Here is a 23,245-nt window from a genome sequence, read left to right on the forward strand (position 1 = left end):
ATCACTGCAGCACCACACACACACACAATAATATTGTGGTGATTTTTCGAAATTAAAAATCAGTCCGTTATCATTGAGTTAAAAAGGAAGTTAAATGAACAAATTAAACAAAATCTTGCATCTGATAGCTTACGTCATTTGAGACAAACGAAAAAGTATTTTGATAAGAGTTAAAGAGAGTTAATACTGAGTGAATGGACACTTCAGCTTCCGGTTTGTAAGAACTGAAGGAATTTAATATCTACAAATAGAATTTGTTTTAAAGCTCGTTATGCATTCATTTGATTCATACATGAAAATAAACAGTTTGTTTCTTGTGTTAAAAATATTCCACAAACAGTAAAAAACACACTTTAACAAAAAAAAAACCTGCCTTTATAGAATTTATCAGGAGGAACATAATGAGCTAAAAATAATGATAAATAGAATAAAATAAAATGAAATGAAATAATACAAAAATATAAAATAAAATGCAATAAAGATGAATAAAATAAATTAAAAATAAAAGTAAAAATTAAATTTAAAATTAAATAAAGCAAGAATAAAATAAGGCTAACTAACTTTTAAAAAGGATTATTAGCATAGTCAGTTGCATTAATAAAGCCAAAACACTCCAAACATCTAGAATAAAATATAATTTGATTGGTCCATTTGTTTTTTCTTTTATAAAATTGTTACGTTTCATTTATTTATTTATTTATTTATTTATTTTTTGACATGGGTGTAGATTTCAGGGGGACTCGGGGGACACCTTCCCCATAATATCTAAAACATTTGCATTTATCTCCCTCTAAGAAAATCGTGGAAGTAGCAGATTATTTTGACAAAATCAAAGGCATTCCAACATAAATTTGCGCATAAAAAAATAACCAAAATGCAGGAAATTAAGTGTTAAATGCTCAAAATGTTCTTGTGAAGGACCCCCAAAACCCCAAATATGCCCCCCTCTTAGCGTTGAATCTATGCCCTTGTATTAAAATATCTTTCACATTTTGGGGGGCATACAGAGACAGTGCGTGTGTGTGTGTGTGTGTGTGTGTGTGTGTGTGTGTGTGTGTGTGAGAGAGAGAGAGAGAGAGAGAGAGAGAGAGAGAGAGAGAGAGAGATGATAACAGCTGGATCTTGATCACAGGCTATAGGCTCTCACTCCTCCTCCTCTCATGTCTCCTCTCTCAGTTTATTCCTACTTTCTGCATGTTGCGGTCGCTTTGCTTCACTTCTTCACAGCTCATCTGATTTTAATAAGGAAGGGACACATTTTCGGATCGTGTTAAATATTTGTGCATTAATACTTAAGAGCGTAAAGTGCATCCACACTATAATTTATCTCTTCTATCAACACGGATGTCCAGCTCCAAGGAGAGGATATGTATCAGGGCATAATGACAACCAACCACGGACCCCCCTCCTATGAGGCCGGATTTCTCCACAACGCCTCGGCGGGCACCTCTCCGGTTTACGTGCCCACCACCCGGGTCGTCACCCCCATGATCCCGGCACTGCCTTACCTCCAGACCCCCGGCGCGTCGCAGCAGAGCAGCACCGTGTCGAGCCACTCTGCCTGGGCGCAGCCGTGCGCCGACTCAGTGCCCTCGTACAACCACTCCCCGGTGTCTCCGCGCTTCGCCTTCTCCACCAGCCCGCCTCTGTCCTCCGGGGTGGCCACGGCCCGGGACACGGCGGCTTCTTACAGCAGCCCGCTAAACATCTCTGCCAACGGGAGGGAGCACTACGGCGCCCGGAGCCTCAGCGGGTCTTATCACAGCCCCTACCCGGCCTACATGAGCCCGAACGTGGGTGGGACGTGGCCGGCGTCTCCCTTTGACAGCCCGGTTCTCCATGGTCTCCAAACCAGCGCTCCTCATGGCACAACACGGCACCCAAACGGTGAGGAAAATTACACACACATATCTACTTTTCATTTTAGATTTAAATATGAGAGAGTCCTGCTTTTTCATCCCAGTAAAACGTGTTTTTAATTTTTGAAATTCTGTCCTCCAGACAGAAATAATAAGAATGTCAAACTATCATCTTTAATTGTCATCACAAGGAGAAAAAAAGTGCAGATACTGTTGATAAAAACAAAGAAGCAAGTCTCTTTATTTATTTACATTTGTCATCGATTAATAAAGAGTAACCCTACTGTTAATGGACACAAAAACACACATTAAACAAGGTAAAAGCTTGATCGAAAAAAATCTATTTTATTTTTCTCTTGCAGAAAGAAAAAAATAAAGAAAAAGAAATGGACTGTTTTTTTTCCTGCATGTACAAATAATCACACATTAAATAAATAAAACACATCAAGAATATAAGGCTGTCAGAATACACTTCACACTGGTTGCACTGATTTGAAATCTGATTTATAAATTACAAATAAATCAGTATTTTAATAACACATAGCAACGAGATTATTGCATATTTCAAACCACCAGCCTACACAGATTTTAGCGTAAGAAGAATCAGTTAGACGTCCTTGAATTATGAGATAAGATTTTAAATTAGCCCTATATGTTATCTTTTAAGATCTGACAATAAGCTGCATTTCATCAAATTTCTGCAGAACGAAAAATCCTAATACTTCCAATTTAAATGAAGCGTGGCGCGTGCATGTTTTATTATTTTCTTTATTAATCAAGGCCTACATTTGATTAAAACAACGAAGCAACCAAAGACATTAAAGCATTTTACAGGCTGCCAAGTGAGATCAATCATTACCGTGATGTGGTCATAAACTGACTGCAGAGTCTCTGCAGCAGGACTAAAGGCTGTCTGTCACCTTTGGAAAATCTGTTTGTTTCTTTACACGATTTATAATTCAACAGTGTATACCCGAGATAATTGATATGACATGGAAAGAACATTTTTGAATTAATAGCCTAATTATATTTGGCAACCTTTGGTCCTAACAAGTTTGATGAAGCGGTTCTGAGTCTTGTGTGCCGCTGTGTTGCTGCACTGTATTTGTAATTATCACACATTTTAGTGACATTATTATGCGTCTCATGGTGACATTTTACACGTAAAAACAACATAAAGTCATTGGATGAAATTCATGGCTCATTTTGTCTTCATATGAAAATGAACAGTGGATCTATTTGAAGCTTTTCAAACCAAATTTTATGATAAGTTCCGTTGTGAATAGAAATAAACCAACTGCTCAGATTAAGTATTAATGGCAGTAAATCAACGTGCGGTTCATTTAATTAGGGCTGCAACCAGTGTAATTACTGGACCTTATTGCACGCTATCATGCACGTATGGTCTCCTCACATGATCAAAGACTTGACACTGGATAACATCATCATATATATTACCCAGTAATCACCAATATTTAGCAAAATTACCAAAGGAAAATAATCAATAATTAATTTGATTCAACGATTTTAATAGTTGATTTAAAGTTATGGAATAGGTATATAATTTTGTTAGAGATGCTACTGATTATTTTACAAAAAACCCTCATTCAAGGGCATACATAAATGACACTGGTTTTAATCTAATGAGAGTTCTTTGAACACATTTACAAGGTGGCAGTCACTCATAAGGGTCCATTCTCCATTGTTGGAGGGCCCACTTCTCTCTGTAGGCCCCCCGCCTTATGGGCCCCAAGCAACCATACTGCCTATATTTACTCCTTTGGCTGCAACTAAGGTTTCTTTTCATTATGCTAATTATTTTCATGATTAATCATCATTTAGTTTATAAAATTTATTTTTTTAAAAAGTGAAAAATGCTCATTATAATTTCCCAGAGCCCAAAGTGACAACTTCAAATTGCTTCTATTGTCCAACCAAGTCTTCATTTACTCTCAAAAATGACAAAGAAAATCAGGAAATGCTCACCTTTAAGAAGCTTGAACCAGCAAATGTTTGACATTGTTGCTTGAAAAATGACTTAAGCAATTAATCGACTATCGTTACTTTTCTTTTGACTGACCTGGCTGGTTAATTGTTTTTAACAGCCAAGTTAACTACCAACATATATTTAACACATAGCAAACATTTGTGAATGTTTTTATGAATCAAATGTAGGACTATTATTGGAGTGATAGAAATTAATGTTTAACTGAAGCTGAATTTATAGCACAGTTTATGTGGCCTGTGGATCAGGCCAGATCTGATTTGATTAGGACTCAACTGAAGAGTCCTGTCTTCTACTTATGGCAGATACAGTGAATCCTTTTAAATAATAATAATTGAAGAAAGCTTTATGTCCCTGTGCTGGATGGATGTGATTTTGGCCCATAGCTGCAGTGAACTCTGGACCATAATACGCAACCCACTGATTTTGCTCAGGCTGTCAGTTGTCGATGACAGCGACCTGCACGTCGTGTACTAATCAGACCTGTCTTTATTTGACCTGTGATTCTTCCATTATTTGCATTTTCTGCAGGGTGATGACGAGCATCTAAATCTGAACCTTTTCATTCATCAAGTCATGAATATAATCTGATCTAATTATCCTGTAATTTACACTGTAATCTCATGATCATAATTAAATATATCACTTGGTATTATTATTGGTTTTTATCACATTAACTGTAGATTATCAGCTGATTAGTTTCTCTGAGTCTTTAAATCATTGGTGAGGTGATTATTTAAAGGCCATCTTTGTTTTCAGCTGTTTGATGACGAAAGAAAAAGACGATCTGTCCAACAGTGTGACAGATAACAGCATTGATCCACACTGACCTCTTCATCTGATCACAATCACACTCACAGTCTGTTTACTCACTGCTGCTCTTTATAGGTGCTTCAGCTCATTGTTTTACACTCACATCAAATTAAATCAGATCTCACAGTCTGATGAGGTGGCGTTCACCCGTGCAGTGAGAGTCTCTATTGTTCTGCTGTGAACAGGAGAGAAGGGAAACTCCCTCAGCTGTGAAGTGACTTTTCATCTCAGTGAATCAAAGTGGAAATAAATCACAATGAGCTCTTTTAATGATCAGCATTGAAACTTTAAAAAAGCATCTGTGAAAATATTTTGGATCATTTGAAAGAAAAAGCTTTTATTTCTGACTTATTTTCCAGAGAAATATCCGATGCTTTGACATTAGGAATCGATTATAAACATGTTGGTCAAAGCTGTTTCAGATGTTTATGACATTCTGCCCTGATCAGTATTTCTTAAACCTGATCTTACTTAAATTGGAAAATTATTTGAAGTAGAAAACTATACAATTCCAGTACTTTTATTATATATTTTTAAAAAATGTATATTCATAATTAATTTTATTAGACATTATATCTGTATCTAATGGACCTCGGCACTGATGTGCCTCCCTGTGTGTCTCCCTCACATATAAGATAAGGAGCATGTGTCTCTGCCTGAAATATAAAATAGAAATTTAACAGTTTAATATTCTCTGTCTTTACCATGTGTCGTGTTGGCAACTAACACTCATAAATATTTGATTAAGATTTGGTTGGAAAAATAAAATAATGTAGTAAAGCAAACTTTTAGAAGTACTTTAAAGTCAAATTAAAATAAAAAAATCATCATAGTATTATTCAAAAAAATTACCTCAAATATCAAAAGTAAAAATACTCTACACAGGCCCCTGTGAGTGTCGTTCTACTTTATTTATTGACAATAGAAGGTGTAGATTTCTCGAGGGGCGCAGAGGACTCGTCCCCCTCAGTATTCAAAGCATGAGCATTTGTCCCCATCTGATAAAAACATTAAAGTAGCAGAGTACCTTTATTCTGACAAATTTAAAGACATCTACATCATAAATTGTTGCAGAAAATCCAAAGATTGGTGCATATAAATCATCAGAATGCAGAATATCAGTGTTTGACACTCATAATTTCCTGGCGGAGGACATGAACACCCCACATTTCATATGTGTCCTCCGCAGTGTCGAAACTAAGCCCACGCTCTTGATTAGAATATTGTAATTATACTATATATTCCAAGAGTCTAAGCTAGTTTCAGGGACGTAAATATAGACGGTGCTATTGCACTGGGGCCCCTGGGGTGGATGGGCCCGTAGAGAGAACAGGCCCTTGCAAATGATTCAAATTGCCATCTTGGAAATATACCTGTGTTCAAAGATAAATGATTTTTAAAAAAGAATATTATCAATTTAAAAATGGTGCCATTGGCTTTATCTGTCTGCGTCATGATATTCTTCTTTCTTCTTTTTAAATACTCAGTAGCTATCTAAAACTGAATTATATGCTTTATCTAAATAAGCCAAAAAAGATATAAATATAGTATAAAAACTATTTAATTAAATGAGTCCTTTCTTATTTTCTGTTATATGTTAGTCAGATATGCAACGATGATTCCGGATTATAGGATAGGATAGACTTTATTTGTCCCAGTGGGAAATTTGTCTTGGATTTAATAATAATGTATGTTGATGTTGTCCAATGTCAAGTCTTATTTGTGTCAAGACAATACATGCACAACAGTGTGCACCAGGGCCCGTCGTAACTTCCTTACGCCACTGGCCAGTTTAATGCACAACAATGCATCATATTCTATAGATAAGATATGATAAAATAAAGTAAAATGTATTGTTCCAAATGGGAAATTTGTTTGAGGCACATAGTGTGGCGTAGCTGTATAGCAGATACAACCATCATATACAAACAAGACACACAGTAGACAACCATGTCTTACAGCAACACGTATATATCAATAACATAATTGTACAGTCAGGACTCTGGGACGAAATAAATGCATCAACTTTATCATGAGAGGTAATAGACTTATCTTATTTATTTTTGTAGCTGTCAAATAAATTTAGTTTTTTCACAACTGAGAAAGGCCCTGCGCTTATTATTATTATTATTATTATTATTATTATTATTATTAATAGTAGTAGTATATACTGTATATGTAATTTCATTTCACTTTATTTGGTCTGCTCATGCACATTTAACAGTCAAAACAACTCTAATACACATTTCATGACTGAAAAGAGCAGAGAAGAAAAAAAATATTTTCCTGCCCCTTTCTTTAAACATGATTAAAAAAAGAAATAGATTATAGTTACTTAACAACTAATACAGAGCATACATATTAATTCTCCTTCAACTAAGGGGACTGATTCTATCTGACAACTTCATATAGTGTAATTAATGTTAACATTTTGTGAACTGAAAAATATTTATACAACCCTTTAAATTATTCTGTAGAGAAATCTACAGTGTGACACCAACCACTGATGTAAAATGAAGTTTTCTTTTTGTGAATGTTCTGGTTCAGGTTAAATCCTCAACTTTCAGTTGTCCAGTAACTAAAGTATGGCAAAATGAGTGGACACTACAGATTTCTCATTGCCTTGTCACCTAACACATACTCTGCTTCATTTAAAAGAAAAATATTCTTAGACACCTTTGTCTTATATTGATGTTGTTTCACTATCTCACATAGCGACTGGTGGCTAAACAGAAACAGATCATTTCAGGTCTGTATATGTAGTGTCATTAGTGACGACAGCCATCAGAAACATCACAGAGTAAAAGTATAATGCAGAGGTGTCAAACATACGTCCCGAGGGCCAGAAGCGGCCTGCCAAAGGGTCAAATCTGGCCCACTAGATGACTTTGCACACTTGACATTGAAGCAGTTGTGAAGGCTAAGACGTGCAGCTCTCAGGAGCAAGTTAAATAAGTATCTTACTTACATTTTAAAATGTTTTTCAGATTGTGCTTAGATAAAGTAAATAAACTCCCTCATCAACCTTCATCACTGTGACAAATGAAAAACAAAAACTGAAACCCTGTGCAGCCGGTCCGTCGTCACATAACGTCACAGTTGTTTTCACCTTTGTCCTCTGAATGCGTTTGGGTCTCCAGATAAAGACACACACTGACATTTACTCAGCGGAAAAAATAAACTTCCATTTAGATAGACGCGGACGCTGCAGCGTTTCTTTTGTGTATTGTCTCGTGTTGCTGCGTTGTGTTGGCTACAACTGCTGCCTGACTCAAGGTTAGCTCACCCTGCTGTCTCTGTTTCACTCTCAGCCTTGGAGGAGGCCTGACTATGTATCAGTCAGGCTCTGCAGCGAGGAGGAGCAGCAGATGGAGGCCAGATTTATACTATCTGAAGGAAAATAATTATGCACAGTGGAGCGTAGTGTTAAAAAAAAACACTGATCTGATTTAAATGTGGCTGCTACAGTTAATATGTTGGTGTTTTGCACATTTCCTTGAGCATAACCTCACATAGCTGATGAATACTGTAACCTGCCGTCACTAAAACACCACTGACTGATGCCTCCTCCTCCTCCTGGATGGCTGTTATTCACTGTTGAGTGTGGCGATTATGAGACGTCATGCTAACTAAGAGAGAGAAGGAGACAGAGACGTGATAGACACAGAGAGTCTCTATTTGAATATGATGGAGCTCTATTCCGTCTCTATTTCCAGCCGGCTCTTTATCTCAGGGGGAGCTGTGAGATAAGGAAGGATTCCTGGCTGCTGTTGTTGTGAGGGGCCTGAAAGACTGAAGCCTGCACCTCCTGCTGGTGGAGACAGGTCACTGCATTTCATAGTCAGGGTTTGACAGTGCAGGAAAGTTTATTAATGAGGGTGGAAAGAATTTTAGCTCAAAGTTCATTTCTCTAAGAACGACAGAAATGAGCTGGGCCTGTGATATGAGCTGGATATGTGCTAAATAACGTGGAAGTTATGTAAAGTCGATTAAATTTTCTTTGCAATGGCTGACAATAACAGCACCCACTCAGAACTGCCATCATCAGCTTTAACAACCTATGGCCAAACATGAACTTTTCATAAAAAACTGTGCCTTCAGGTGCTTTTTTGTTTATCCAGTGGCGTTTTGAGTGTTAAAGAGCTTATTCTAGCTCATATGTTATTGTGTGATCTTTGAACTGATGTTAAAGGAATATTTCATCCCCAAAATCATCATGTGTTTGTCAGTTACTCACCCCATGTTACGCTGAATTTGTGTAGAAAACAATGTTTTTCTCGCATGCCTACACGGTGACTCCAAGAACAGCAAAAATACTCTGGAGAATGAATTAGAGTAATAACGTTAAATAACAGCAAAACTCAGTGTCTGTTTACAAACTCTCACACATCTCATGCATTATAATCCAAGGCCTAGTCCACATGTACATGGGTATTTTTGAAAACAGGGTTTTTCCCGTTCCACACACAAAATTATAAAAAGAAAATCTAAATCCAAATGAAAACACCAAAACACAACTGAAGCGATGTGAAGGACATGCCAAACCAACAGGCAGAGATATAAGTAAAACCCTTAAGCCACGTAAAGAAGAAGAAGAAGGTGAAGAAGATGATGGTGGCCAATCAGGAGCCTGCTATTGTAAGGCCACCTGGAGTAATGACCTCCTTATCACATTCTGAAGCCTCTGCTCCTCAAAAGTAACTGTACATTAATACTGAAACATGTGCAAAGTCACGTCAGCCAACACATTCTCACTCCGACCTTGTCACATATCGACATTTGGTCATGGACTTTCCAAGTCCAGATACGACGTGAAAGGTACCCTGGGTGCGTTGGTTGTTGACGTTCCGTGTTCTGCCTGTTACATGCAAAATACACTTCTGTTTTCACAGGAAATTTAACGTTTACATACAGTCTCTGTCAAAATAAACGTACTATGTCAGTACAACAATGCGATCTGATGTTTTTTTCCCCCCTGACAACTAATGCATGTGGTTGGGTTTAAGAAAAAAGAACAGGGTTTGACTTTATAATCTTACAGGACCTAAAAAAAGCTCTCCCGGGTGAAAGTTGGTGTTTGTTGTGTCAGTTCTGTAACCTCACCACTAGATGCCACTAGATCCCACACACTGGACCTTTAAGGAAAAAAGACAGTTGATGTTTTGACTCATCATATTTCTTTCTTGTCCTCCATCAGACCTGTTTGATGATTTCATTGAGGGGCGAGAGTGTGTGAACTGTGGGGCGATGTCGACGCCCCTCTGGAGGCGGGATGGTACGGGCCACTACCTGTGTAATGCCTGCGGACTGTACCACAAGATGAATGGCATCAACAGACCTCTAATTAAACCTCAGAGACGGCTGGTGGGTGACAGTAGACACTTCTGTACTCTGTACATGTACCATACAGAGAAGTCATACAGTGAGCGTTGTTTGCCGCACAGTGCTGATGTCTTGCCTTTTTTGTAAATAAAAATGAAAATATTCTCTTTTTCTCCTGCCGTATTTTATATGCTGCAGTCTGCCTCGAGGAGGGTGGGCCTGTCCTGCTCCAACTGTCACACCACCCTCACCACCCTGTGGCGACGAAACGCAGAGGGAGAGCCGGTCTGCAATGCCTGTGGCCTCTACATGAAACTCCACGGGGTGAGAGAGAAAGAAGGAAAAGGGGGAGGAGTGCATTTATGATGCTGCTGAAATCTGGTGTATAATCAGTTACAGTTTGTGTAGTACCTGTACTAAACTTGAGTATTTCATTTTATGCGACCTACTTCTACTGTGCTACAGTTCAGAATTTAATATTGAAAATGTATCATTAGCAATTTGTGGAAAAATGGGCAAGTCTTAAGGAAAGATTTTTTTTGCCATATGCTTTTTCCTTTGCACCTCTGACCCTTGACCTCACCTTAAATTTATCTTACTTCAATCTGCTGTTGTTGACTAAGGGTCATTCTTTTGTCCCGTTGTCTTGACAGGTACCACGACCCCTGGCTATGAAAAAGGAGGGCATCCAGACCCGCAAACGCAAACCCAAGAACCTCAACAAGTCCCAAACTGGTGAGATTGAAGACCACATGTGCTGGAGTTTGTAAATAGATAGATATGCAATGTTAGATCAGCAGGAGCAGAGCTAAGACTTACGAACCCATTTACATGTGCATCTTGCCCTTGAATGTGTAATCACTTCAGTTCTGGTCTTCCACAGGGACCCCAGGCAGTGAGGGGACTCCAGTCACGCCAAGCAGCACTCCCCGGGCCTCCACCACCACAGAAGAGCCTCGCCAGATAAAGACGGAGCCGGACACTCACAGCTTGTACACACACCAAAGCGCACATGCACAGGTTGGACACCTTAATAGTTGAATTACAGGGAACACTAACATCTAAAATGGTTTTGAGTCTTTGGTTGTGACGAGGAAAGAGAGTTATTACATTCAACTCAGTCTAATTAGCCCAGAAAATGGTATCACCAAAAGCAACAGTTAAACTAATGTTTGGACATGATCATTATAATCCAAATTCCACAGTATGGAGTCTCATTTTGGACTTATTAAGTTGATGTTTAGCATGGTCGCCAGAAGAAAATGTTGGCATTGTACATTTCTGCAAACCGCAAATACATTACATGGCTTGATATACCAACATGGAAGGGATGGTGGATGGCGTGTCACCTATAAGATGCTACGGACCTGTAAAGACTACTGTTTGAGACCAGCAACCAGCAAAACCAGCTGTTTTTTAGCAACCTGTCCCTGCTCTTCCAGTGGGGATAGGGCCGTGAAAGACGATTGTTGTTTTACTGAGATGCTGCTGTTGTGCTTCCAAAACTGGATATTTTAAGCCAAAAAAAAATATTTTCTTGACCATAAGCAAGTTGTTTTACGGCCTAAACCTAATCATATTTTAACCACAACATATCTGCTACATAATATCGTGCAAATGTAATGTATCTGGGGTTTGTGTAACATTTCCAACACTCTTCTGGCGATTGGGTTGCAAATAATGGGACAAGGTAAAGAAAAGGTCCTTTTTAATGATCTCAATGTAAATGGGATAAACAGCTGCACAGGACAGACTACATAAGAAATTCCTGTACTGGCCTTCTCATCATCTCCTCCTCTGTCCCTCTAGATTTCAACCCTGCCAGCCTACATGGCAGCTCAAGGTGGAGCCATTCCTCTAAAGATGACCCCTGGCAGCCATGGCGGATCTTCCGGCTCCAAAGCGGAACCCTGGAACAACCTAATCCTGGCCTAGAAGACCTACGACCCAGCATCTCAAACCAACCTATCTGTGGTGATTAAACTCTCCTGAGAGACAGGAAGCAGACTGCTGCTCTGGATGCAGATGTTCCTGCAGCCTGAGCACCGTACAGTGCCTTCAGTGCAACACTCTGGGACACATGTGAGGCAAATGGAGATCCTAAACAGAACTGAGCAGATACTGTGCATCATTCATTCACAGCAATGAAGGACTGAATGGAGTTTGATCAGACTGTGATCAGACACACGACTGTTCACCTTTTCCAGTGTGCCAGTGCATGGGCGTTAAGTGACAAATACTTTAACTTAAACCAGTAACAAATAACAGTCAGACTTTATCTCCCTGATTTATTTTTATTTTGTTATATTTGTCTTCATTTTCACATTATTACGAACAACATGATGGACACACAAAACACGTAAAAAATCACAACAGCACACCTTAATGTCAAAAGTAGCACAGGAGGAGTCGTAGCCAGTGCTCTTTAAGGGTTAGTTCACATTGATAAGAAAAACAGCAACTATATGTTCACACTCATAATGGTATTTACTTGCAAATGTGACATCAAAGTGCAACAGAGGTAAATGAAAAGTATATTTTAAAAACTCCAAAGCTCTGTCTCTTTACAGAACAAACAATGTGCCGGTGACTTGATAATCCACAGAGCTCAACATGGTCAGTTTTCTGTTTTTGATGTGTTTGCTCAACCTGTTCTCACACCCCGAGGTCATCAAATACGGCAGCTTGGTCAGTGGCCCTCGACAGATGCTAAAGGACACACGGTGCACCTCTTTGCATCCATATGAGATGAGATGACTCCAGTGTAATCCAAACTGCGGCAATATAAGACACTCGGAGCAACTCATGCAGCATAAAAGCGAGAACATGTTTGTATGGATTAGGTTGGGGTGGATGGGTGGGAAACACAAGACTTTCACCCAGGAGGCCGTTGTTTGTGTCCCGTGTGAAACCAAAAGTCATTTCAATCCTTTCCCAAACCTAACCAAGAAGTTGCGTTGCCTGAACCTATGTTTCAAATGAACACAGAAGTTTGCTTTGAAAAGACACTGTATGTATTTAACAAGCTGAAAGTGAAAAAAAACTGATGCTAAAGGGGTACCAACCTGTTCTGAGTTCTTTGAATACCATTCTCGGAACCCATCAGCTGTATTCGGCGTCTGACTTCCGGCAGACGGCGATACAGCCTCTGGAGGCAGACCCCTGATGTTTTGGCATTTTGGTTTGATTAGGGCGGAGGAGGCGAATTTCCATTTCCGACTTCCATTTATATATAAGTAAATATGCTGAAACATTGCGATGGATTCAGAGTTTGCAGTGACGCCAATTAGTTCACCACACAGACCGTTTAACCTGGCAACAACTGCAGCCGGCTCAAACGTGATTGGTCAATATCACGCGGACTACAAACAGCCTACAACCGGAAACCAGGGCTCTTCCGCTCTTCTTCCGGAGGCAAGATCTCCGGGGTTTGCCTACAGACTCTACATTCACTGAATGTAGAGTCTGTATATAGAGACTATTTGAATACAGACACTTTGTCATACCCCTCAGCGTGTGATACTAACGCCAAAGGCACCCTTCTGGCATCATCTACTCCACTTCAAACTGTATTTAAAGTTGGGCCCAGCCACCCAGAAGAAACTAATTTCAGCCGCTTGTATCCGCAATCTTACTCTTTTTGTCAAGACACAAAGCTCATGCCCATAGGTGAGGGTCAGAACGTAGATGGACTGGTAAATTGAGAGATTTGACTTCCGGCTTAACTCGGTCTTCATCTCGAAATGATATTTCTTCAAAGCCTAACCAAGTAGTTTTTGTTGCCTAAACCTATACGCAACTCAGACAATTATGGTAATTAAGAGTTACAACGTGTTTTGCCCAGCAAACAGCTGTGCGTCACATGCAGATGGTAAAGGGTGCGTCTCATGTATACGCCAAAGGGTGTCTTTGACGTCAATATCACACGTCAAAGGTGTTGAGAAGCATCGGTATTTGACGATCTGGGATAAGAACTCGTTGGGTGTACCTAGAACATCATAGTTTAAAGCGGTGGCTCCTGAATGGTCCAGCCATGTGGTCCAGATTTGTCCTTAGTCATTAGTTAAAGGTTAACAAAGTTTAATATATTCAGCGTCATACTTTCATTTGGCCATGTCGTCAAGCTAATTTGCTGTCCCTGTAAAGTAGTTGTCCATTATTTTACAAACTTGACTGATTTGTGAGTCACTTGCCCACGTGACCCACTTTTGGACCGTGACCCACCAGTCAGGAACCACTGGTGTAAAGTGTAGGGTCACTGACCAAACTGCTGTATTTGACACGTCGGGAGTGACAAGATGGTCGATGATTCAAACTGTTCAGAGGTGATGAGGTCTGTGGATTATCCAGAGAATCCAATAAAGCACTTTGCTATTGAGGTTTCCACAAACATCCCATCATCTTAGCTGAAATAGGGCGACTCAGTCTCAGCAGCAACAACTTAGAACTTTAGCAAATAAAACCATCTGCAAGGCAAAATACCAGTAGGGATGAACAGAAAAGAATATCTGAACTGACCCCTTAAACATTCTCCACTATTGACACTCACTTATCACTTATATGTGATACCAATAACTGTATCGCACAGGTGTAATTTCACAGTTTATCTAATTTGACAAAGACGAGATAATCAGACATCCATCACTCCTAGACAGCAGAGATTCGATGACCTTCAGTAAACATGATCTCCCGCTCAGTGCAATAGGAACAGCTCCCTGCTGGCCCTTTGCGCCTTTGATTTAAAGTGTAAAAAATACATGTATGTAGTGACACCTCTATGAAAAAAAACAACATGATAATCTACCTTTGCAGCAAGTAAGCTGCACGATGGATGTGGATGGAAGTGATGGCACATAGCTCCCTCTGCTGGCACATGTGCAGATGTGCAGCCATAAGAAAACTTAGAGGGCCTTTCCAGAAGACATCCTGCTAGTATTTATTATGAATTGCACAACCCCAAACCACACAATCATCAGTCATCTATTATCTGAAGGTTGTTCATGACTGTGTATTGTACCAAGACTGTACAGTTTGTTTGCAATACTTAATGCTTTAATTTGCTTGTGACAAGCATGGGGGGGGGGGAGATAATTGTGGGATAATTACCGAGAAATATACGAGCATATATGTAAAAACTCCACTCCAGTATAATTGTAATACACCATTTGTGATATATTGTAAGTAAAGACACAGTGAGAGGTGGACGTGTGCACTAACACTACCTGATGCCCTTCCTCTGTGTGCAACTGTAGCTCTGCTGAGGAAACTAATAAAGACAAAGCATTCTGACATAATGCAAACAGTATGTATGATGTTGAGCTCGAGTGTCATTCATTCCTCTTCAAAGGCATACCACACATGTGTGAGATGTTTGCTCTTATGTAACCTCCTCGTCATCTCGGAGCTTCCTCTGGAAACTGTATCCTTCCAATGTCTAAGTACTCTTTTGTGAACTTTACAGTGTCTTTGATAAAAAGCTGGACGGTGCACTGATTGAAGTCTTCAGTCAGCTTCTCCCTGATGAACTCGGCATGTTTGTCCTGTATCATCTCATTCCAACACTGTTGAAATGTGAGTCTAATCTGGTCCTGGATGGCGTCTGATACTTGGGAACTAAAGGTGTGATCAAATGCATGTCCTTTGTCGAAATATTCCTCAAAGCTTCCACTTTTTTCTGAAAGCAGAGCTTGTGCAGCTTTTATCATGGCGCTCGCCTCCTGTGCTAAGATTTTTTTCTCCTCCTCTGGTTTGCTTTCATAAATACTATGCATACTTTTAAAATAACTCTTCCAGTCCTGACCTTGCACCATGTTTATCAAACCTGCAGATCTCAGGCGGCGTTTAACAGCTAGAAACAGAGTTTCACATAAAGGATTAAGATTAATCTTCTCAGCTGCTTTAACATAGCTCTCATAGTCCTCAGCCAGATCTATACACTCCACTTGGCTGTAGTTAATATCCCTGAACAGATTCTCTTTACTTCCTTTGAAGCCCCAGCATTTCACATAACCAATATAAGTCTTAACTCCATACACGCTCCACCACTCCTGAGCTCTGTGAACCAGGTTAAGCATGCAGGGATCTGAGTTTCTAGCCAAACACGGGCTGTTCATGGTGAAAACATACACTTTCCAGTCCTCTGACACATCCTCTGACTCCAGCAGCTCCTGGGTTTGTTTAATAATGATGTCCTCGCTGTGCTCTCCGTTGTTGTAATTAGGATAATACGGTCCATACATGACGACCTCTTCCTGTTTCTCAATAACAGCCCACGAATGCTGCTTATCTTCTGCGCCACATTCCTCAGTGATGTCACTGTGAAACTCCAGAAATTTCTTGTTGATTGAGTCATCGAGTAAAATGTCATCGGTTACTTGTCTGGACTTGAGATGCTCCAATACTTTATTCACAGAGGATTGTGTGTCAGCCCAGGATGAGATCTGATTGAAGAAGTGCTCAGTGTGAGTCAGGTGTTTTGTCCCGCCATTCACACAGGTGTCAGATGTGCAGGGGGGACCGCACCTCGTCCTGTGACACAAAGATATTTCATTGTCATGCATATGATAAGAATATTGTTTAACCTCCTGAGACCCAAATTTTGTTTGGTATGCATTTTTAATTTCTCCTATCTATTTGGGATCAGAAGGACCTGGATAGTATAAAATCTAAGCATTGTCAATGATAACATAGTCCCAATGTCCTCAAACAAGACGATCATAAAGTCCCAAGGTCCTCAAACGAGTACTTCCTAATTAACAGTGTCTTAGCTTGAAAAATTGCTAAAATTGGTCAAATTTGTTGCCATATTAAACTACAAACATTATTAATCATAAACAAACAAGTTTCAACCATAAAATGTGATCATGTTTTGGGCCTTGTCCATTTATGTGTCGGGATCGGCTGCAGACTGACTTGGCAGAGATGGCTGCAATCCTGTTTTCACATGGATGAGTGTATTGCGGTCTTACTACCACTAGATGCCACAAAAAAGTGTCCACAAACGAGGACAACAGGTCTAAGTTAAGCAGAATGAAGTATAAGGTCAAGCATACCTTGAATATGATGTCCTCATATGAGGACACAGGGTCTCATAAGGCTAAAATAACTTTTTTATTTACTTTTTTAACAAATAGTTTTTCATTGTGGGAAATACATTGTTTATTTTCTCGCATGGAGTCAGACGTACAGTAAAAACCGCTCTCATGTCCATCCATTAAACATGGATCTACAGCCAGTAGCTCATTAGCTTAGCTTAGCATAAAGACTGGAAACAGGGGCCGCTACTAGCCTACCAGCATCACCAAAAGTGTTGAAATTTACACATTATATCTTGATTGTTAGATTGACACAAATACTGAAGTGAAAAAAAATGGAAGTGACTACAAAAACTAGTCAAGCCAAGACAGCCAAGAAATAGCGAACTTCACACCATGTCCTCACTGGATGTGATGGAGAGAGCATCAGTGACTAAGTTAGTTTAATTGCATTGTTTTCTAGTGGAATGTCATAACTTCCTACAAGTGACTAAGTGGGATACAGAGCGATGCAGTGTTTAGTTCTGAGCAGAACTCTTGTTGGACATATCTATTTTATTCCTGTCACTTGCGCTGAAGTGTAGCAGTGGACGAAGTAGACGTTATCTATATGATACCTGCTCATTTCACTACAAAAACCATTGGCATCTGGATGAATGGAGCTCACCTGGCAACTGAACCTTTCTGGTAATTATTGTTGTGTGGGATACTCAGTAGCGCTTGCTAACAAGCCCCAAATACCCCTCCAAGATAAAAAACAAAACAAAACAGTAAATGCAAATTAATTACATTACGTGTCTGTTCATATGTCTTGGGTTAAAATATGTATGTTGGAGTTTTGGATTGTTTTGTAATATTTAATAATTAGACATATGTTCATTTATTTCTTCTTTACAACTGAATTAGTTTGCTTACAATCTTAGCATCACCTTAGTATCATTAATCTTAATCTGACTATTTGCTGATACTTTTGTTTCCAAGGTAGTGAGCAGTTTAGGCACACCAGGTTAATCTACATGTATGGGTGGGCAGGTAGAGGACAGGCACACACTGGGAGGGGTTCATGTCTTTCAGGATGAGAGAAGCTGCAGACGCCATTGTTCTTTGTTTGCCTGCTTGCTGAAATGTCAAGTCAGTGTTATTTACATAGCGTCAAAGCGCAACAAAAGTTATCTCAGGACATTTTTTATATAGTGCAGTTCTAAGTGCAGTAATCTACAGGTTCCCAGTAGCTCAGTGGTTACAGCAGGTGTCCCATGTACAAAGGCACTGTCCTTGCCACAGCATATACTGTAACATGAAACACCGTATACTGTTACCCTGCCACTTTTGCGGCATGACTAATACCAAGAGGAAGTGAAAATGTGACACCTGAAATACCCTTTGTCCTAAAACAACCTGTGTGAATAAATAAACCTGTGTCTTTCCTGTTGCAACACATCGTTTCACACCCTGTGTTAACTGTACTGTAACTCTTCTTCAGTCGGGCAGCACTTACCTCAGTCTGGCATGTTCTGTGTCTCTGTCAGTCTCATATCTGTCCAGCAGAGTTTTCAGAGTGGCCAAACATTTCTTTTTGCACAGCGGAGGCTCCTTTTCATATCCATTGAACAGAGGTCGTTTACGGCTCAACCTGAATGAAAACAGTCTGATTAACACGTAGGATCAGAGAACAGAGTATACTGTTTGGCTTCATGGCATATCTGTGGAAAAGTTGATGTTTTTGCTGAAAGAAAAAGTTCAATGAAAACTCACACAGATATCAAGATATGTGTCTGATGTCCCTTCACCTCTCTTTAAGGTCATAGATAATGTCTGTAATGAATGTACTTACATGGGAAGATCCATCCAGACTCCTGCGCCCCTGTACTTCAGGAATCATTCAGGTAAAATATGCCTCCTTTTTCCTCAACCCTGTATGTAAAACAGCTCATTTGCCTCCTGATTACACCAGAAACAGCTCTGACAAACAAAGTCACAAGCGATCAGTTGCACTCCCAACATATTTACTCAGACACCTGCTTGAGAGTTTGTGTCTTTCAACACCGAGCTCCTCCTCTTGTGAATTCTCACAGCCATATAGTCAATACTTTCACTACACACTGGTGATATTGCCTCTTTCAGCCAAGTTGACGTGTTTGTGCCATCAACCGTCTTACGGCACCCGCATCTATGTCGTTTTTTCCAGTTAGGCGAGTTCACAGAAGTTTATCAAGGAGATCCATCTAAGTTTACTTTTCTTGCGAAGGGCAGGGCATGGCAGTTGCCTCACAAAGTAAAAAGAGTAAAAGCCAAAAGATATAAATGAGATGCTCCCGGCTCATTTTTAATGGTCAGGTGATTTATGGTGGCTGCGAAGTGACACATATGCAAAAAGTTGGCTGCAGATCAGAGCCGCGTGCCCTTGAGCAAAAACAATTAAATGATAATTGCACAATTAGTCCTTGGTTCACATGGCTGTAACAATCTGTCTATGATCCAAACAATGTGTTTGTTCCTGTATATTATGGCAAAGTGAAAGATAATCTATCATGAAGCAATTCTGTACCTTATTGATTGGTGTGTGTGTGTGTGTGTGTGTGTGTGTGGGAACTTCATATAGAAAAGTGTGTTATCACTTTCATAAACAAACTTTATCCTTTGTGTTCAAGAGGGTTTTATTTGTTATCATTTTTTATCATTGCCTGGGGGCTAAAAAAGCAAAACAAGGGCACACAGCAACAGTTGTGGCAGATTAAAACATCTATTGATTTAGAAATCATCAAAAAACAACTGTAGAGATCTGTCGCCTTTGGCTAAATGTTCTCATCATTACTCTGTATTTGCATATTTGTGCAATTCTTCGGCAACAACAGACCAGCTGTAATGACACCAATCTCCTTTGTTCTTTCCTGTGGTTTACGATGGAAGTAAACATATACAGACAGTGACGTGTTAAAACAAAGGCATGTGTGCTTATGAAGAAACTGTTGCTACAAACAGAGTCATGCAGACTAACACGTTAGACAGGATCTGGGTGTTACTCTATCTCTGGTTTTTGACAGAGTAGCTCATCAGTGCATTTAGGTCACCGTTGGTTTAAGATCTGAAATAGTAGAATGCAGAGTATGTTATTAACTTTCATTTAGAGGTCTCATAATATTCAATCAAGGTTTTTGTATTCCATATGTCTTGTACTGATCATCACCTACTATGCACCAGTATCTGGCTGAACAAAGCCAAAAAGCTGTTTTGTAGCTAAGCTAAGCTAAACTAAACTAAGATAAGAAAAAAAAATACAACCTTATTTATTCTGAGGGAAATTGGAGTGAAGCAGTTAAAGTGCAGATACAAAGTAGTAGAAAGCAATGTATGCACTGTAGTTATTCTTAATGGTATTTTAGAGTTCGTCATATCCTGGCAAAAATGTTGATGAGTCATCGGTCCTGACCCAAGGTGGTGGGAAGGCGTTGCTATGGAAGCATGACACCCACACACCAGTCCCCCACCAGGCCATCACATTAACACGGTTAGCTCTGTCATCACTGTTGTCGTTGTTAGCGCTGTTAGCATTGTTAGCCGCCGCCATTTGGGGCTCATTTTTTCTTGTGACAACTGATAACAGCCTGTTTTCACTCCCAACTTATCATCTACTGCTGCATTGTCAGTGATTTGGGCGTCAGAAACTGATGCACAAAGGCACCTTTCACAGTGGTCTGATACACACGGGGGCGGCGGCTATTTCTGATGCTACTAGCAACAACTGAATTCATGAAATACCTCTGATTTGTCATTGGATGTTGGCGTGAAACACTGACGGACTGAGACACTCTTTGTGTTGGTATGATACGCAGCTATTAATGACTCTGCCAATACCTACCAAAGTATAAAGAGTGATTAAGTCCATTTAGGGTGGGTGGGAAGGTGGATGGGTCATGCAAACACCAGGCGTCATATTCACAAAGCTTCCTAGTACAAAGAGTTGCTCCTAGTGACAAAATTCTATTAATTTTATTTTAGAATTGTGACGTTTTCTTAGAATTTCCCCTTAAAGTTAAGACTGGGTCCTAGTAAAGATAAATTATTCACAGAGCACCTTAGACCCTGAAAGAGATTCTAAGGTTTAAAGCTGTTAGGAGCAGGAAGGAGGACTTTTAAGAGGCTTAAGAGTTTCTTAAGAAGAGAGGAAAATAGTGGAAACACAAAGAGGTCAGAGAAATATTCTCCAAATACTGGATGACTGTGAGTAAATGAAATGTTACAGATTGGATGGTGCAGGGATAATATGTGTGGTTGATCTCATTAGGGATATGCACACATTTCCCACCTAACGCTATAACGCTAGAAATAAAATGATCACAACACTAAGACATTTGGAAAAATCAACAGTGCAGCAGTGATGACTTGAGTCTGTCTCAACCCTCCATCAGCAGAGTGATCACACTATCAACGACAACTCTTTCACTGTCAGCAGTTCATCTCATCTCCACTGGGTGTCCTCACCTTGCAGGCTCAGAAAAGAACGGCATCAACCACACCTCCTCATTAAGGTAAAAGTTGCTGTCCCTTTCTTGAGAGCTGCCCTGAGAACTTTCCTAAAAATCACTCCTAAGCTAGAACTCCCTGCAAAAATGTTTTAAAAAACAAATTCAAAGATTAAATTAAACATGACCAGAGAGTTTTGTTGCATAAACTCAAGGAACTAAACATTAAAATGAAGTGTTTTACCTACATAGAAAGTTTATTTTTGCAAAAGACTGTATGCAATTCCTGTGAAAACATAAATGTATTTTAAAAACACACAATGCACATAACAGGCATAAATTGAAAAGGAATTGTTTTTCACATGAAATATGAAACTTTTAGTGTCAAACACTTAATACTGAGGGGGGTGCTTCCCCTGTGTCTCCCTAAAATCTCATCCCATCCCATTAAAACCCAATGCTTCCAAAAATATTGCTTTTCTCATTTCACAGTACGTTTGTCACAGTTTGTAAGAGAGCACAGTTGTGTAGTCCTATAATAAACACCCTCTTACTCCTCTGTCTTTCTATGTGCACGACTTTGCTTCAAGCTGTGTTACTGTACATTTCCACATGTTAGTATCTTAACTTTAGAGTGTTTTGTTTATCTGCAAATATATGCATATGTGTTGGAGACTGCAAGTAAGAAAGTTACAACAGAGAGGTGTTAAGTCTTAGTATGCTTTCCATGCTTGGACGGTGGATCTTGGATGTCCTTTCCATGCCTGTTGATAAGGTATTTGGCAATGTGACAGTTAACTGGCAATTTTTTAGTGACACTATATTTAAAAATGATAAAATACATGAGCATTGAGTAGTTTTTTAATATGCTAGATAGGTAACAAAAGTTAGGACATCAACTCTAAATGAACATAATAAAGGTGATAGGGATCTCAGATAGTGGATTCAATAGTGTTTCCTCATAAAAAGTAAAACTCAGATTATCTCCACTTAGAGGAAGTGTTACTTTCTTAATCTCAATATAATTTAGAGAGGAAATAACATGATTATATTCAACAAAATGTGCTGCTACTGGATAATTGATGTCTTTGCATCTAGTCCCTCTGTGTTCAGTAATAAGAGCTTTCAGTGCTTCCACTTGACTTTCTAACATATGACTTACCACATGGGCAAGTGATCGAATAAATGTACAAATTATTGTAACATGAAAAAAATATTTTTAAAGGAATCTCTTTACCCGTGCGGGGATTTTAAAAACTATTGTAGTTACACCGACTGCTGCCATCATGGCGGGGGTTGCCGTCAGGTGCTAAGGTATCTGGTACTGATTGCAGAGAAGGCAAATATGAGTGTTATAGATGCTCTCTCTGATTTTTTTTTAAATCTTTTATATACCATGGTCGTTCTTTGAATACACATAGTTGGGAATCATATTCAAGTATATGCCCATTATATTATCTGTTCTGCACCATTACCATTTGCAAAGTAGATAAGATAAGATAAGATAAGATAAAATAAGATAAGATAAGATAAGATACACCTTTATTGATCCCATAATTGAGAAATTCCAGTGTTACAGCAGTCAAGGAGAAAGAGTCAGATTAAAGATTTCAAATTTAAACTTAAAAACTTAAATAACTAGGCATGCAAATAAGTACAAAAATACAAGAGACGGCGATAAATAACAATAACAATAATAATAATAAAAAAAATAATAGGAAGTGGATAATAATGAGCAGCAGTGAATGA

The 23,245-nt window shown here is 39.2% G+C and overlaps 2 protein-coding genes across 2 annotated transcripts; one reads left to right on the forward strand and one right to left on the reverse strand.

Annotated features, from left to right (window-relative positions):
- The first annotated feature begins 1,142 nt into the window (after nt 1-1,142).
- gata4 (GATA binding protein 4) lies at nt 1,143-15,301 on the forward strand. The gene is made up of 6 exons (XM_033648187.2): nt 1,143-1,887; nt 9,875-10,041; nt 10,198-10,323; nt 10,653-10,734; nt 10,883-11,019; nt 11,809-15,301. Exons 1-6 carry the CDS (start codon nt 1,368-1,370, stop codon nt 11,932-11,934), a joined length of 1,158 nt encoding a protein of 385 aa, XP_033504078.1. The 5' UTR covers nt 1,143-1,367; the 3' UTR covers nt 11,935-15,301.
- Nucleotides 12,274-21,065, reverse strand: LOC117270523 (uncharacterized). The gene is made up of 3 exons (XM_033648176.2): nt 18,868-21,065; nt 18,532-18,666; nt 12,274-16,527 (listed from the first exon to the last, which is right to left on the reverse strand). The coding sequence occupies exons 1-3, from the start codon at nt 18,879-18,881 to the stop codon at nt 15,393-15,395; spliced, it is 1,284 nt and encodes a 427-aa protein (XP_033504067.2). The 5' UTR covers nt 18,882-21,065; the 3' UTR covers nt 12,274-15,392.
- Nucleotides 21,066-23,245: the final 2,180 nt, after the last annotated feature.

The sequence above is a fragment of the Epinephelus lanceolatus genome, chromosome 13 (assembly GCF_041903045.1).
Source record: "Epinephelus lanceolatus isolate andai-2023 chromosome 13, ASM4190304v1, whole genome shotgun sequence".
Taxonomy (NCBI): Eukaryota; Metazoa; Chordata; class Actinopteri; order Perciformes; family Serranidae; genus Epinephelus; species Epinephelus lanceolatus.